Below are 17,040 nucleotides of genomic sequence, written 5' to 3'. Positions count from 1 at the left end.
AGGTAAGTTGCTCTCGGTTAGGGGATGACTGTTTTGATCAACTCCATAATCACTAACATGGTTTTTTGTATGCTCTCCTCTTTTATAAATGTCTAAAGGAGACAAACTTTCAGGCGGGGTCATTTTTTTGTTTGCATGTCTCGCATAAGGTATCTTTCAGGCGAGATCATCTTTAGTAATATCATATATCTTAATCTTCCTGGCGTCCTCCTCCTTCCCGAGTAGTTGGCATGTTGTTTTCATGGGATCTTGTAAATTATATATACAACACTCTACCCTTTCTAATTGGAAGGCAGGGCTCATACCACCACCTGGAAAAAGTTGAGAGGCTAATAAAATAGGGTAAAGGCACTGCCATAATATGTGACAATTGAAGGGTGAAATATGACAAAGATTTCTTAGATGGGGTAAAATCCATTGTAGAAATTAGAGGGCAAAAATGGGTTAACATATCAAATTTGTGTTATGTAAAGCACATATTATCGAAGACATTTTCTATAACAGATAAACCACGAGAAGCATTCGTATTTGTTTTCTATCCCTAGACCAAATGGAATGTCTATCCGTAAACTTTATTTTCTTGGGTTATTGAGGGAAGCATTTGATTAGTTGTTTGATTAGCGAAGCCATGTAAGATACACCCTCTGTAAACAAATATAAGACTATAAGATGGAATTATTTATTTGAGATAAATAAAAAGTAAAGTCAACAAATGATCTCTTGCCAAATAATTTCTCTTTTACTAGATGCATGACATCTCGTAGTTGTATGTTTTCTAATTAAAATTTTAATCAGCACATAATTTCATCTATGCAAAGATTACTTGATAGATAAACATTAATCATCTCGAGCTGATGTGGAGGGCTAAAACTATCTTGTAAACCAATATGTATGTGTGCATGCCCTGAGCCAACGTGAGGAGTCCATTTTAGTACTACTTACTAGTAGGTTCGTTATATATTAATTGGTGGTTGGTGCGCACTCTGCATCCTCTCTAGTTGATTGTTCAACAGTATCAGTAGTTGGGTGGGTATTCGTCATAAGTTGTGGGGGAAAGAGAGAGAGAGGGAGGGAGAGAGCACACATGGAGGGTGTTGTAGTACCTATGGTGAGCTGTTCAAGAGGGTCGATGAACTCTCTCCTCCACAAGCTCACCGAACTGAATACTCGAAATATTCAGGGTTTGCCTCGAGCTCATGTTGAACGCTTGCTGGAAGCTTTGATGGGCCTCAGTGGGGAGTTCGTCGACAAAGTTGCCGGGCAACAGGAGGCAGATGGGCGAGTCAAAGCGTGGATGAAGCAAGTGAGACAGCTGGTCGTCGATATTGAAGACTGGGTCGATCCAAAGCTTCGAAGAAGGAACAAGGACGAACCGGATAATGGAAGTTTAGAAGAACCGGAGAATGAAAGTTTAGAAGAAGAAGATATCATGACAAATGATGAAATATTGCAAGATTTCACGACCCAGATCGACGAGGCGTGTGAGCTATGCACAAGGTACGAACTTGTCAATAAAGAGCCTGCTGACCCTGTCTCGCCTGCTGATGGCGTACCCAGCGACGAACCCCGCCGACTGCTTCTTCGGGAGACCCCTGTTGGCCTTGTTGGTGTCGATGGTCCAACACAAGCAATTGTGAAGAAGCTGACAGACATGAACGCGAGCCTGAAGGTGGTATCCATGGTCGGAGCGGCAGGCCTTGGTAAGACTACTCTTGCCAAGAGGATTTATGAAGAACTTCAAGGGCAGTTCACCTGCCAGGTTTTCGTCTCTGTTGGCCAGAGAACACCGGTGAGTACCGCTCTAATGGATATACTCCGTCAAGTAAAGCGGGTAGTCCCGCCAAAAATAAAGGAAGAACATAAGGCAAAGACGAAGGCGAAGGCGAAGGTGAAGACGAAGACGACATCTCGTGGCATCCAAGCCATCATCACTGATCTCCGAGGATGCCTTCGCACAGAAAGGTATTTCTCTTTCCCATGGAAAGTAAATCACTTATTCAGAATAATCCATCTTTTTGGTCTGATGCAAACAAGAATTGTACAATCAATTAGCATAGACCGTAAACTGTTACCCAAAACAAAGCCACACTCACGCTCATGATAAAATCCTGTAATTGTACCATCAATTAGCTCTAATTTCCTAAGCAATACCTCTTTAAGTTTGACTGAATTTACAGCGAAGTAGATCAACATCTGTAAATACAAAATCAGTTTGAGTAGATTCATTGTACAATATAGTTACATCTGTAAATACTATTCATCACCCAGGTTCCAGAATAAGTTACTCTTCACCCGAGGTAATTTTATGACTGTTTCATAAATAAATTATACATTTGGTATACACATAGTTATATTCATATTGATTCACCACGTAAAATTTAGCATAAGAAAACAAAAATATAGGTCACAAGACCTAAAAAGTTGCATTTTATGTATATTGTATACTATGTTTTTACGTTCGTAATTTTACGTAACATAATATAATTTTTGCGGTGATTATATATTTTCTTACGTTCTCTTTTTACGTATGAAATAAGATAAAATTTACAGAACTAAAAATACGGTGCATTGATGTTAAAATAGAGGGGTGGAGAATAACTATTCCTCAACTAGGGTGACGAATAGTGCCAAATTTTTTTATATAGACTTGATCAAATATAGGGAAGTTTGACTTAAGACAAAGAGGTCAACAGCTGGTATCCTACAACTAAAACTTCAACTAGCTTGAAATGATGGTATATGGCACAGACGGCACTCATCTCTCTCATTTCTCCATACTTTCCTTCCTGTGTATTCAACCCCCTTCCGCCCATCGGTCGTGACACCATAGCGTCTTTGTCTCCACAATTCCAGTCGTCACCTCAGTCAGCAACTATTGGTAGCGACCACCTCATCGTGTAACCACTCAACCGCCCCCCTTTATTTTTCCGTTACGCTTCACTATCCTACTACGGCGAGCCTCTACTTCACGCTGTGCAACGCTGACCGACATGCTGGCCTGATCGCTCCATCAAGATGATTTTTTGATATGAAGGAAAATATTTTCCATTTCTATTAATTAAGAAGAAAAGAATAATTCAGTTAAATAACAGAAAACCAGACGAAAACCATTACAAATGCCCATAGATAACGTCAAGGAGCATAATGGAGGTTGCTGAGTAAATAGGCAATTTTTTAACTAATTTAATCCAGATAATAATCATGATTATGGCATTGACAAAATTACTGACGTACTGATTATGAACCAAACTAGCATGTACTACGCATATAATAGAAACATCTACACACATAGCTAGTACTGCTAAGACAGAAATAAACATGAGAGGGATAAACATGTTATACCCTCCGATCAACCAGGCAGAGGCCGCGGTGGCGGCAGCAGCAACATCCTTGGTGGTCTTCTTCTCGGCTTCGAGTTTCTCGGCAGTAGTCTTACCAAGGCCTGCCCTATAGAATCTGGAGAGACGGGGTTTCGGAGGCCTGCTCTCCCGTCTACCTTGTACGTGACGGACGGGATGGGATCACCGGCTGCAGCAGATGTGATCTATTTCGCGTGACGGCTAGGGTTGGCAGACGCCTCACATATATAGGCGCAGCCGCGTGAAGAGACGTGGGCTGAACACACGTCCGAGTCGGTTACAGCCCATGATCCGACGTCTCAGATCGTGGCCCCATATGTCAAAGACCCTCTGTTCCTGACCAGGAAAATAAGCACATAGGTGTGAGCTCGGCTCGACTCATTCCCGCAACCCGCGTCGCGTCGCGTCGCGTCGTGAGGCGGCGGAGGAGGAGCGCGGGAACCACTTTTCTTCTCAAGCTCCAATAGCATGTGGAATTGAATCCCTTACCTCCTCTCCAACTAGCAATGTGGGACTAAACATCCCACCACTCCTAGTGCATATAACCCACATAGGCCCTTGTAGATTTTCTGAAACTGTTAGATGGGCCCAAGGCCCACCTTATATTTCAGCAATCCCCCATCAGATCTCAAGAGCCCATTTTGTCCTTTATTTCAAACACTGTTTTGATATACCAGTATTTCAGTGAAGACTTGTTAAGGTTGAACTCCATCTAGACCAAGTAGCTACATTCCTTCACAACTAAACAATGCACTATGCCTTGAATTGTAAGTTATACGAAAGCCATTACAAATGCTCATAAATAACGTCATGGAGCATCGTGGAGGTGACCACAAAGAACACCAGTGACCGACCTGGCTACGAACACAAAACACACACAGGCCACCAAGATGAGAACTTGTCGGGGTTGACTACACATGTAATCGTCATCACCCCTTCTTGAGTCAGTGTCTCCGACTTCACTACAGATCATCACCGACAAAGCCTTTGCCGCAACAACCACACGAACCCTATGTCGATCCATGCCAAACAGTCAGCCAACCCCCACCAATGCCGAGTCGTCTTCGACCTGGACGACAAACATTGCAGAAGAGATATGCATGGTTTATGTTGACCAGGTACTCCATGAAGACCACCAAACGCTTGTCATCTTCACCGCCTAGGCTCCTCCGAGGGAGCTCTGACTTCATGACGACATGGTGATGTGGAAGAAACCTCTCAGACACGTCGTAAGCATCCAACTACTGATGCCCTGCTGAGACTCTACTAACTTCGCAATTGTCATTATTGCAACAATTCCACATCAACAGATCCAGAGCAGCCACGTTGACATCCACACGAGGCAGGCTGCCATAGATCACACCATTCGGAACAGCTCTAAGCGACGCCTTCGAGAAGGAAGCGGCACCAAAGCGCCTTTATAGCCGGGCCCACTAGCAACAAGTGTTTCCACCGCAGCCTAGGTCAGGAGAGACAAACTCAAAGTAGCACCCCCAACATGGAAACCGACATGTTGTCGTCGCTACCTCCGGCCAAAACGCTGAATATAGGTGTTTGCCTTGAGACAAAGACCTTCCACCACCTACACGAACGCCACAACATGCAGCCCGCCATCGGCTTGAAACCACCATGCCTAACCTACGGAACCCAAGCATAGCCGTTGCCACCAACCACATTGTGCGGAGGCGGCAAGCATATCAACTGAAGCACCTGATAACCAGCCAAATCCAGCAACATATTTGGTCAGATCCGACGATGCTAGCCACCCGCCATCCTTCTACTCCATCAGCCTTTGACACTGCTTAGCGGTGCCTAAAGCCCTGGGGGTTCGCTGCTCTGCACCGAGTTCCCAACACCCCTAGCCCTAGACGGCATATATAGAGCTCATGTTGAGAGCCACTAGGAGGAAGACCAAGGGGCCACTAGTGATGGGAGAGGAAAAGCGAGCAAGTCTGGTCCCTGTTTTGTATGTGCTCCACCGCTGTCTTATTTCTATGGTCGCCACAGCGGTGGGGTTGAAGCAGGGAAGATCTCGCTACCGCATTGGCCGCCATAGTCGCAGAGAAACCCAGGGCCGTTTCCCAAAATCTGAGCAACAATCTACGCCGTCATGGGAGGAGGCAGCTCCGCCACTTCCGGTCGCAGCGGGCTGTGCCTCGCAGCATCATCAAGTGAAGTGGTGGAGGGTGGAGAGGTGGCGGCGATGAATTTTATGTCACCGCTGGTTTCACCTAGAATGCGACACGAACACGAAGGGTTATTGCCTCCTCCTTTTTTGCAAAAATGACTCATATCTATTGTGAAAGTTCACTATAAGAACAAATTACCCAAAACCTAATAAAAATATTACATCGTGGTCATTGTACAACAATTACAACAGCTACTAGCAGAATGAGCCGCCGACGCATCGCAATAGCCCCTCCCATATTGGAGTCGGCCTCACCTTATCGATGACAGTCCGGAAGTCTTCGTGCACATGCCCCTAAAGACCAGTGCTCCGAAGCCGCAATGGTCGTCATTGAACCGTTGAATCGGTCTGAAGAAACTAGCACCCAATCGTGTAGGCACGATGAGAAACCCTAATGTTGCGACCCCAAGGAGCTAGCACAAATCTACAGCATAGCTCCATCTAATAACTTGAGGAGGATCAGAGCCCAGAAGACTGACTCAGAAGAAGTGCCGCCATCTGCTCAAGTGTCGCCCCTGCAAGGACTAAAATCCTAACCTATTTGCTAAGCGAAGCCGAGGCACCAAGACTTCCCTGCTCGTCAGTAATTGCCGGAGCGGCTGGTAGAGGGGAGGCTAATCCATGGGCTCGCTTGCTGAGATCGAGGGAAGCAAGGATTTTCCCTAGTCCCGGCCCCTACGAGAGGGGATGTTGCCTCCTATGTGTGGTTGTTTCTTGCCTCCTCGAATAACAACTTCTTCGCCACTAACAATTTAGTGGAAGGTTCACTTGTTTAATGGGATGGTTAAAAGATCGTGTATGGTTTAACTCTTCACACCTTACTATTTCATATATTGTTTTGATAATTGTTCATATATTGTTTTGGTAATTGTTCATATATTTTATTTTAGTTTACTCTTATGGAATGAATGGTTTATTAGTATGTTGTGGGTGTTCTTATTTGGACATCTTTTTGGCTACTAGATCTATGTTCTCAATTCCTTGGCATGATATTGCTAACAACTGGTTATTTTACCTTATTTGAATGGAATTTCTGTTATATTTCTTCTGTTCTACATCATCGATCCCTATTTGTAATATATGTATAATTGAGATCCAACAATTTCCCAGTTTTACCTTCTTATAATATTCTCCTTCACTTTTTCGTTTTCTATGAAATGATATGTTTAACATTGATCATATATATTTTTTGTGATGTTGATCATAGCTGTTGATAATGCTTAACTTTTACAACTTTATGTACTAGGTATCTCATCATAATCGATGGCGTATGGAGTACGTGGGACTGGAAAGTAATCAATTGTGCTTTACCAGAAAATTACCTTAGAAGTAGGGTATTAACAACAACTTGCAGCATGAGTGTAGCCCAATCCTGCTCTTTAAATCCCAGTGAAATCATCCAGGTGAAGGCTCTTAGCAGAGTCAACTCTGAGAAAATACTAAAGGGAATGTTTGATGTGAATCCTCCTAGCGGAATGGAGTCCAAGGAAATATTTGATGGAGAGGCAGATGACATGTTGAAAATCTGTGGTGGTGTGCCACTGGCAATAATTATTGTATCAGGCTTATTATCCTGGAAATCAGCAAAACTGGCAGAGCCCAAGATGCTTGGTAAATCAGATTGCAGGTCAGAAGCGATGACAAAGATATTGTGCATGAGTTATGATGACTTATCGGTGCCACTGCAGTCTTGCTTCCTGTACTTGAGTGTTTTTCCCGAAGGTTATATCATCAAGAAAGATCGCTTGATACGGCTATGGCGTGCTGAAGGATTTATCCCTGGAAGTCTTGAAGAAAGCATGTGGGCAACAGGGGAGAGATACTTTAAAGAGCTGATCAGTAGGAGGTTGATTCAGCCGGTGTTGGGCTACGAAGATGACCATGCAGTGAGTTGTACCGTTCATGATGTGGTTCTTGATTTCCTGGCATGCTTGGCAAGCAAAGAGAATTTTGTTACAGTGGGTGCAGAGCTAAAGCCCGTGCGACCATTGGAAGTGGCTCTGCCATGGTCGCTCATGGAGAGAGCGGTTGCCGGGTTGACGCCCGAACCATTTTTGTGTTACGAAACGGTTCGGCGATTGTCGCTCCAGTGCTGTGTTGAAGGCAGATCTGACAACTTGGTGTCAAGCAATGTGCACCTATGTAGAGTGCGATCACTCCTAGCTTTTGGGGCCTCTAATGGGTTACCTGATCTTCGGGCCTTCAAACTTATCAGAGTATTGGATCTGGAAGGTTCTAAGAGTACATCATATTTTATAATTGGAAGTTTGTTCCTACTGAGATACTTGGGACTTAAAGGGACTAGAATCCGTAGCAAGGACATAGAGAGAATGGGAGAATTCGATCACCTGCAAACATTGGATATAAGGCGAACCGGTGTGCAAGGGTTGCCTATTCGTATGGATCGAATGCCAAACCTAGTGTCTATGCTTGGTGATGGTCTGACATTTGCTCCTGTCGACTTGGAGGATCATGCCATATGTTCCTATGATGAGCATGTCCAAAACTTGGAGGAACTGTCCACCATTGATATTACTGACGAAAGGTCGCGTGATGATGTGGCAACATTGCTGTTTAGGTCGAAGAAGCTAAGGATGCTTGGTGTGAGAGCTAATAGAGGTGGCAATACACATGGTGTTATACCTTTCCTTAATGAGCTCCGAAAATATAACCTCGAGTCACTCATCATTGAAAGTGACCTGTGCGGTCTGGATGAATGGGAGCCATGGCCTGAGCTCCGAAGATTTGAACTGACAAAACTCCTCCCACGGGTTCCAGAGAGTTGGGCCTCACTGGACAGCCTCACCCACTTGGATTTTGCAATTCGTAAAATCGAAGCAACGGATGTTCTTGTCCTTGGTGAATTGCCCAAGCTAACCGTTCTCAACTTGCTATCATGGGAGCGTGAAGGGAGTGGAAGCATTGTCAGCAGCGTCGGATTCCAGAGCCTTGAGGTGGCCTCGTTCAAGTGGCTCTTTGGCGGGATGTGGCTGCACTTCCAAGAAGGAGCCATGCCCAAGCTCCTCAAGCTTCGGCTCGAGTTCAACGCTGCAGAGACGATGATGGAGCATGGCATCGGCAAGTTCCCTTGTAACCTCACGCAAGTTGCTGTCAGCATCAGCTGTCAAAACTCTACTCAAACGGACGTGCAGGATGTGGAGCGTGCCATCAGAGACCAAGTAGCTACCCACCCTAGAAGTGCCAATCTCTCCTTGCAACTGACAAAATATGAGGGACCCGTCAAGATGAAGCCGTCGGATTATCCACAAAGTCCGTCAGCGCTCGTGCCGTCTACATTTTCCTAAACTTCTTGAGGTCCTCCTCTATCTACCCATCTCAGGTTTGCCTAGCTTGTTGCACCTACTGTACGTACCAAGTGCATGCCTCCATGCATTGTCATTAATCTTTTACTATAAGCCTATACTTCGGAGTGGTAAACAAACTCCTAACTCTCTGTTTTCCTCTTACAAGTCAGTAATGCTATATGGTGCATCTGCTTCTTCATTGTTCCATGCTCGACGCCAGCAATCCCTGCCTCTCCCGGTGGTTGACCGAAGACGCGCCACTCGGGGCTCGGGCTGGCTCCAGTGTCGGCAACAATGAACTGCTGGAGTGTTGGTATAGCTTATCGCCCGCCATGCCTTCTGGGAATGTAAACGTTTTTTTTTTTTTTTTTTTTTTTTTGCGGGGACTGGGAATGTAAACGTTAATTGTGATCACAGCACTCCTTCTGCCTATGCTATATGTGCGCAGGCTTCTTTAATCTCGGGGCCTATATGATTTAAGGGATTTCCATAGGAATTTTTGAAGGATTAGAACTCTTAAGTGTTGAAATATGTGCAGTTTCAGCAAATTATTCAGAATATTAAATCCTAGTTCCATCATAGTATGACTGTATGAGTGCAACAGCGGCACATGTATGCGTTCAAAAGCAATGGCAATATGTCCCAGAGAAAAAAGTCCATTTTATACCTTGAACTTGTAGAGGTTCGGCGAATCAAACCCTCAAGTCTAAATCCCTGTCGTTTGCACCCTAAACTATGCAATCCCGGTCTAAATCAAACCCTGGAGTCGTTTGCCAAACAGGGATTGCAAAGGATGGCCGGGATTCATGGCGGAACCTATTTGCCGCCCGCAGCAGTGACTACGCCCGCACGTGGGCCGGCCCATTTCGCGGCCGCGCTGCCCGTTCACTGCTTTATTTTTTCGTTCATTTCTTTTGTTGATCTTTTCTTTTATTTTATCTTTTAGGTTTCTTTTTCTGGTTCTTTCATGTTCTTCCTGCCTTTTTCTTTCGGTTTACCTTTCTTTTCTTTTTTTGTTTTCCTTTTTCTTCCATTAATACATTATAAGGAAATGTTTCATTGTGTGTTTTTTTCATTAATAATACTTTAATACGACGAACAATCTGTGTTCCTTCTGTTTAGTTTTACTTTCTTCTTTTTTTGTGTATTTTCAAATTGTTCAGCGTATATCACAGTAATGTTCATTGTGTATTTTCAAATTGTTCAGCGTATATCACAGTAATGTTCATTGTGTATTTACAAATTGTTTAGCATATATCACACAAATGTTTAATGTGTATTTAAGAAATGTTCATTGTATATTACAAAAATGTTCAATGTATATTAAAATATGTTCAATGTGTATTCCTTTTTGTATTAAAACGCAGACGCACACCCTGCTCCCTGCTGGGCCGGCCTGCTTTATTTTTTTTCTGTTAAAAAAATAAGCCGCAGGGTTGGCTTGAACCCGAGACTTTGTGTTGTCGATAGCCAGAATTTAAAAAAATGTTCCTTATTTTGAAAATTTGTTCAGAATGTACTTTTTAGATTTTAACAACTTTTTAAAGAAATCTTTGTGATTTCAAAAATTAGTTCAGTTTCAGAAAAAAATCACAAAAATAAAAAATGTTGGTGTGTTCTAATTTTGTTCTGGAGTTTAAAAAAATCCTATATTTCATAAAATTCTAAAAATGCCCGTGTTTTCAATAAAAATCAGGAGTTTAAAAACGTTCCTGTTTCAAAATTTGTCGGGGGTTTGGTGCGACATATGCCAAAGGATGGCTATCATGGTGGGAGCTAGTAAGACATCGCCGGTGCCTGGAAACGGGATAAGGCGTAGACACGAACGCCGGCGCACTTTATTCAGGTTTGGGGCTCTCCTAGGAGATAACACCCCTAGTCCTGTTATGCGGGGTCTCCGCATGATCACTAAATCAACAAGTAGCTACAAGTGCTCCTTGAGCTATTTGCTAAAGGAGGAAGAAGGGCAAGGCTAGCTCTCTCTTCTCTCTACGTGGTGGGTGTGTGTATCTCAGGGGCTCAACCCTTTGCATGGGTGCCCTGGGGGGTTTATATAGGCCTACCTCCCAGGGGTACAAAGGTAATCTGGCCGGGTGTAGGACCCAGCTGTCAATGTCTATGGTCGTCGGCTTCTTCGCCGGCAGCTAGGGCCCGCCGCTTGGGGGGACCCGCCGGCTGTCTTGTACTTGGCCGACAGGCCGCGCCCGCCGCTCGCGGGTCTTGCCGGCTGCTTAGCACTGTAGCTGTGTTGCTGATGATGCTTGCTTTGTCGGGGAAGGTGTGGCTACAGTCCCGCCGCCTGGTGGGAGATCACTGTAGCCACTCCCCGTCTCTTCTGATTAATGGCGCACAGACTTCAAGGGAGGGGAGGGCCGCCTGGTCAGGAGTCGGCCCCCCTGAGCCGGCTGTCCGGGGCTCGCCGCCTCCTGGCTTCTCACGGACAGGTAGGGCCCGCCGCCTGCGGGCCGTACCAACAGCCCGTCGTGGGAGCATGGCCTTCTCTGTCATGGATGATGTCATGGCCTGGGTGGCCACAGTGCCGCGCCAGGCGAGGGATGTCCGTCCGGTACGCTGCACTGTGACCACGCTTGGCCCTGGAATCGAGGGTGGCAGGCTGCACTGTAGCCACGCCCCGTCTAGTCGTGTTTATGTGGGTGTAAACTTTGAGGGCACGAGGGGGCGCCTGCTAGCAGTCGGCCCACCTCGAGGCGGTCTTCTGGAGTCCCCGGCCTCTGGTAGCCGACCGCTTGGACCAACCGGCCCCAGGGAGGCGGCGCTTCGTCCTTGGTGCCTAAGGGGCGCAGCCGGCCCCGATGCCTTGAAATACCCGGGAAGACTGATGAGGCTACCCGTGGTCATTTACTCCGACAAAATTGTTTGCGAATTTTAAAGAATTTTCGTTTTTCTAATTTTGTTTGGGTGTTTTAAAAAATGTGCATGTTCCAAAAGTTTGCTTGAATTCTCCAAATTTAGTTTCGTAAATTTGTTCACAAATTTGAAATGTGGTCGCTTTTTACAAACACTCAAAAAGAATCAAAACATTTTTTGCATTCGAAATTTAAAAAAAATCGAATCTGGTGTTGATTCTTATAGTTTTGTGTAGCTTTTCTTTAGGCGTATATTGAGGACTAGGTTGTAGCCTAGTGGCAAGGGACGCGATGGCAAACCCTGCGGCCACGGTTCGACTCGTCGGGAGCGAATTTGTGGTGCCTCATCCGGGTGGGCTTCTCCTATAAAAATATGTCCTATGTGCTAGTGCAAATGAATCTTTTTTTTAGGCATAAATTGCTTTGTGTTGCTAATTGAATAGATTCAGTGGGTGGCTGAACTGGTAGTACCATCGTATATGTTGCCCCGATCCTGGGTTCGATGTGTAGCTAGCGTGCATTTTTTTTTAGCGTTACAAGCTCGCGCTCCGCTGACGACAGGGATTTCGACTTGAGGGTTTGATTTGCCGAACCTCTACGAGTTCAAGGTTTAAAATGAACTTTTCCTATGTCCAGAACATACATAAGGGTGTCACTGTTAAAAATTTCAGAGCAACTACCAAAAGTAAGCACTACAGAGACAAGACGAACTATTATATCAACCAAAGCTATGCTCAGTGTCATCTACTCCTTGTGTGAGAATGGCAACGCAGGCTGAGGTGTGCGCGGCGGCGCTTGCGCATTTTTGGCTTGGTGTCTCACACAATATTCATCAAATGAATAATAATTCGGATTAATCCATTAGATCAGATGGAAGCACAACAGAAAGGCACTGGTCCAAGAGCTTTGAGTTGTGATACACAATCTTGTTGTGCATCAGCAAAGCCGCATTGCCGTTCAATGGATCACAGCGATTAGGGCATGTAGGAAAAACATGTATAAAACCAAACTAATATTTGAAGGTAAAGAAAATGTAGGAAACAGGACTACCATTGAGGAATATTTCGATGTAGAACAGCAAAAACCATAACACAGAATAGATTAAGCTAGAAATAACAAGAGAGAGAAAAAAGAATTTTGCAAGCATGATACAGTGTTTATAAAAAGTGTTCAGGCTTTGAGCCAAAGCTGCCTGCCTACATGCTTTCATTCCCCTAGAGAGAACATCCAGTTGTTGCCTAAAATCCCAGATCAAACAATCAAGAGAAAAATCAGGGGCATGCTCAACTTTACTCATTTATTACTCTTCTCAAACTCAGCTAGGCAAAATAGTTTTCACGATATTAGCGGTACCAAATAGACAATAGAACAGGTCATCACTATCCATTACACACCAATGATTTCTCGAGGTACCCACAGTTATCTCCCTTGGAGAAATGATCACTCCCACTGCCCCTAAAATTGCATGCCCCCAGGTTGCTACGTATCATTGCGCTTCTACATCATGCCCTGGGGCATCCCGGCGGGCGCGGGGGCCTTCTTGCTAGGCTTCTCCACGACGATCGCCTGCGTGGTCAGGACCATTCCGGCCACCGACGCCGCGTTCTGCAGGGCACACCTCGTCACCTTCGCGGGGTCGATGACGCCAGCCTCTACCAGGTTCTCATGCTTGTCGGTCATCGCGTTGTATCCAAACTCCCACTCGCTGTCCTTGATTTTCTCCACGATCACCTCCCCTTCGACTCCCGCATTGTGTGCTATCAACGATGCGGGTGCCACTAGAGCCTGCAGATCACCAATGCAGTCTCGTCAGTCAGGTAAAAGAACAGTTAAATGCTCAAGTTACCACTGACTTGTGAATGATGTTAGATGAAAGCAAAATGACAAAGTTAAACTGCTAACTGCTCTTACACGAACAATGTAATAAACAATCCAATTGTTTGACACTACAAACTACTACAGCACTTATATTTGCAGTATTGTTGTTTCCGTTTGGAGTAATACCTTCTGAATGATATCAGCACCGAGGCGCTCCTCAGGGTCATCCAGCTTCTCCTTGATGGCTGGTACAAATGTGGACAGGTGAACATAGGCCGCACCACCTCCAGGTACTATACCTTCCTCAATGGCTGCAAAAGTTGCATTCTTGGCATCCTCTATGCGGAGCTTGCGGTCCTCGAGCTCCGTCTCGGTTGCAGCTCCAACCTTGATCACGGCAACTCCGCCAGAGAGCTTTGCTATTCTCTCTGCCAGCTTCTCAGAATCATATGTGGAGTCTGTCTGAGAAAGCTCTCTCTTCAGCTGTGCGATTCTGGCCTGGATCTCATCCTTGGTGGCAACATCTGCTATTATGGTTGTGGATGACCCGGAGATTGTCACCTTCCTGGCTATGCCGAGCTGCTCCACTGTTGTCTGCTCGATCAGTTGGCCAAGATCTTTGGCTTGAAATTCAGCACCTGATAAGACAGAGAAGAGCAGATGAGTATATTCCAGATTATATAACAATAAAGAGCTGGAACCCCAGTTGTAGAGCAAACAAGGGTTGTTTTTGTTTTAACTTCTGAACTGGAAACTTGAAAGTATAACGAAATCGATGGTGTTTCTATCACCTAGCAGTTGGCACCACTCCTACCAATACAAAAGGCGGTATTCAAAATACTATAGCTTCCGTATTCTATTTAGTACAATAGGTGATGTGCAAACCCAAGACTATGTTACAGTCAAACGTAATCTATAAAGAGACAGGAGAAACAGGGGATAGCAAGATAAAGTATTTGACTGAGAAAAAAGAGCTTTTGGTGTACAAAGATGAGCATCATGAGAATAAAAACCAAAGCCCAAGCAGCCTAGCAGAAACTAGTCTCACCTGTAACAATGGCAATGTCCTGAAGGAGAGCCTTGCGCCTTTCACCAAAACCAGGAGCTTTAATCGCAGCTACATTCAGAATTCCTCTAAGCTTGTTGACAACTAGAGTTGCCAAAGCCTCACCAGATACGTCCTCTGCAATTATGAGAAGTGGTGCTCTCAACTGCGTAGTTTGCTCCAACAAAGGAAGGATTTCTTTGATTGAGGAAATCTTCTGATCAGTGACAAGAACTCTAGCGTTTTCAAACTCAACAACTGACTTCTCAGAGTTTGTGACAAACTGAGGAGAGATGTATCCTCTGTCAATCTGTACAATTAGGTGAAAACAAGTTACCACTTCAGCATCACAAAAAAAGTAATGTAAATACTAAACCACGCATCGGAAGAAACAAGATAGCAGTGCTTGGTTGCTTGGTTGGGGTGCTTACCTCCATTCCTTCTTCAACTTCAACAGTGGTCTCAAACGACGATGATGACTCAATCGAGAGGACACCATCAGGGCCAACTTTGTTAATAGCCTCCGCGATCATGGTACCAATAAAGTCATCATTTCCAGCAGATATGGCAGCAATAGCTGAAATGGAAGAGCAAAGAGTTTTACAATATATTCCTTCCTTGTACAGAGAGCAAGCTATCAGGGTCACTTTAGACGAAAGCATCGAAATCATCACCATTACAAAGCAGCATCTCACCTTTAATGTCCCCGCTGCCCTTCACAGGTCGTGACTTCTTCTCGAGTTCCTCAACTAAACTTTGCACAGTCTTATCTATGCCCTTCTTAATTGACACTGGATTTGCCCCTGAGGTAACACTCAGCAATCCCAGTTTAATGATCTCACGAGCCAGAACAGATGCGGTCGTGGTCCCATCACCCGCCGAGTCATTTGTCTTGCTAGCAACCTTGCATTTGACAGATAAAAAAACGTGCAAGGTAAGGAAACAAGTGATAATTAATTTTTCTCATCCAGAAAACACATATTGGTTTTGATTTGTGCGTGACAGAGAACAAGAACATAATGCTTACTTCACGAATCAAAGCAGCACCAGCATTCTCCATGGGATCAGCAAGCTCAATAGCCCGGGCGATTGTAACTCCATCATTGACCACTTTGGGGCTGCCAAACTCGTCCAAAACGACATTCCTTCCTGCAATGAAACCAGAGCAATGAGAGGTCAGGTAAGAACCAAGCCAGCCTTGTACAAGCAGAGGGGACAAATCACACAGATATACATATGTACCAATTAACCAGAAATTCCCAAAGGAATGGCACATCAGAACCTACGAGGCCATCCTAACATCAATAGATTGCGGTCAACTGTGATAAGCTCACACATACGGAGTACACCATATAGCCTTATAAATAAAAAGGCCTTCAGATTTGTGCCTAAACTAAATAAACCTCTAAATGAGCGGAAGCATACATTCAGCCTTATAAATCCTAAATCTTGAAAATTTTACCTCAACTAAATCATACATAAAACATCCTACCACAGATAAGATTTAGATCATGTGTTAATCATTAGATAACCAGTATACTGCCAAGTTTCGGCATCATCCAAAGACAGATTCGTGGGGCACTAGAGACAAGAGCCGACAGCGACATGAAACTTGGACCAAAGGGAAGTGGGGGATCATGCAGGGGAGATCGCGGCGCAACCTCTGGGGCCGAGGGTGACGCCGACGGCGGCGGCGAGCTTCTCGACGCCGGCCTGGAGGGCGGAGCGCGACGCCTGGTCGAAGGCGATGTCCTTGGCGGAGGCGCGCACGACCGACAACGAGCGCGCGCGTCGCCCCGGCAGCGGCCTGGCCGCCGACGACGGCCTGGTTGACCTCCCGTCCCTCTGCCGCGCAGGAGCAAGAAAAAGGGGTCAGCTTTGAGCGGAACAAAAGAAGAAGATACGGCGGCCGCCGGCGGGACGAGGAGAAAGAAAGAAAGAGATATTGGATGGATCAGGGTACCTGGAGGGCGGCGGAGCCCCGGAGGAGGGAGGCGGAGCCGGTGGTGGGGATGGTCGCCATGGATGGGGTGGGTCTAGCTAGCTAGGGCTTTTGGTCGGGAGAGAGGCGGCTGCGATGAGGGGGCGGAGGAACAGAGGGGGAGCAGGGGAGGGGAGGGAGGGGAACCTTGTTGAGGGTTTGTGAAGATTCTAGAACGTTGCAGCCACCCACCAACCCACCCCGTGCATATCTCATGTGTGCACTCGGCCGGCTCAAACAAAACAAACTCTCTTTCTTTTTTTTACAAAACTTCCGATGTACTCCCTCTGTCCCATATAATATAAGAGCGTCACTAGTATAAAAAACGTTCTTATATTATGGGACGAAGAGAGTAGTATTCATCAATTATCAAGTAGTATAGAAAAAACAGAAGTAAAAATTACATCCAGGTCCGTAGAAAATCTAGCAACGACTACAAACAGCTCTCTCATGCTCTGCTCTATTGTAAATTAACTT

At 45.3% G+C, this 17,040-nt stretch overlaps 2 protein-coding genes across 4 annotated transcripts; one reads left to right on the top strand and one right to left on the bottom strand.

Moving 5' to 3' along the window:
• The first annotated feature begins 1,003 nt into the window (after positions 1-1,003).
• Positions 1,004-9,426, top strand: LOC123123903 (disease resistance protein RGA5). 3 transcript variants are annotated; one of them, XM_044544555.1, is made up of 3 exons: positions 1,004-1,962; positions 6,794-8,862; positions 9,019-9,426. In XM_044544555.1, the coding sequence occupies exons 1-2, from the start codon at positions 1,085-1,087 to the stop codon at positions 8,850-8,852; spliced, it is 2,937 nt and encodes a 978-aa protein (XP_044400490.1). In that variant the 5' UTR covers positions 1,004-1,084; the 3' UTR covers positions 8,853-8,862; positions 9,019-9,426. The 3 variants fall into 3 exon arrangements, with proteins under 3 accessions (XP_044400490.1, XP_044400489.1, XP_044400488.1); XM_044544554.1 differs by having other exon boundaries at positions 6,794-8,887; positions 9,023-9,422; XM_044544553.1 differs by having other exon boundaries at positions 6,794-8,887; positions 9,019-9,418.
• A 3,573-nt stretch (positions 9,427-12,999) lies between these two features.
• LOC123123902 (ruBisCO large subunit-binding protein subunit alpha) lies at positions 13,000-16,741 on the bottom strand. The gene is made up of 8 exons (XM_044544552.1): positions 16,546-16,741; positions 16,244-16,427; positions 15,610-15,731; positions 15,278-15,485; positions 15,014-15,159; positions 14,586-14,892; positions 13,724-14,175; positions 13,000-13,504 (listed from the first exon to the last, which is right to left on the bottom strand). Exons 1-8 carry the CDS (start codon positions 16,603-16,605, stop codon positions 13,217-13,219), a joined length of 1,767 nt encoding a protein of 588 aa, XP_044400487.1. The 5' UTR covers positions 16,606-16,741; the 3' UTR covers positions 13,000-13,216.
• Between the last annotated feature and the right edge of the window lie 299 nt (positions 16,742-17,040).

Source organism: Triticum aestivum, chromosome 5D (genome assembly GCF_018294505.1).
Source record: "Triticum aestivum cultivar Chinese Spring chromosome 5D, IWGSC CS RefSeq v2.1, whole genome shotgun sequence".
In the NCBI taxonomy this organism is placed as follows: domain Eukaryota; kingdom Viridiplantae; phylum Streptophyta; class Magnoliopsida; order Poales; family Poaceae; genus Triticum; species Triticum aestivum.
Note: the sequence above shows the minus strand (reverse complement) of the source record. Positions and strands in the feature narration are given on the sequence as shown.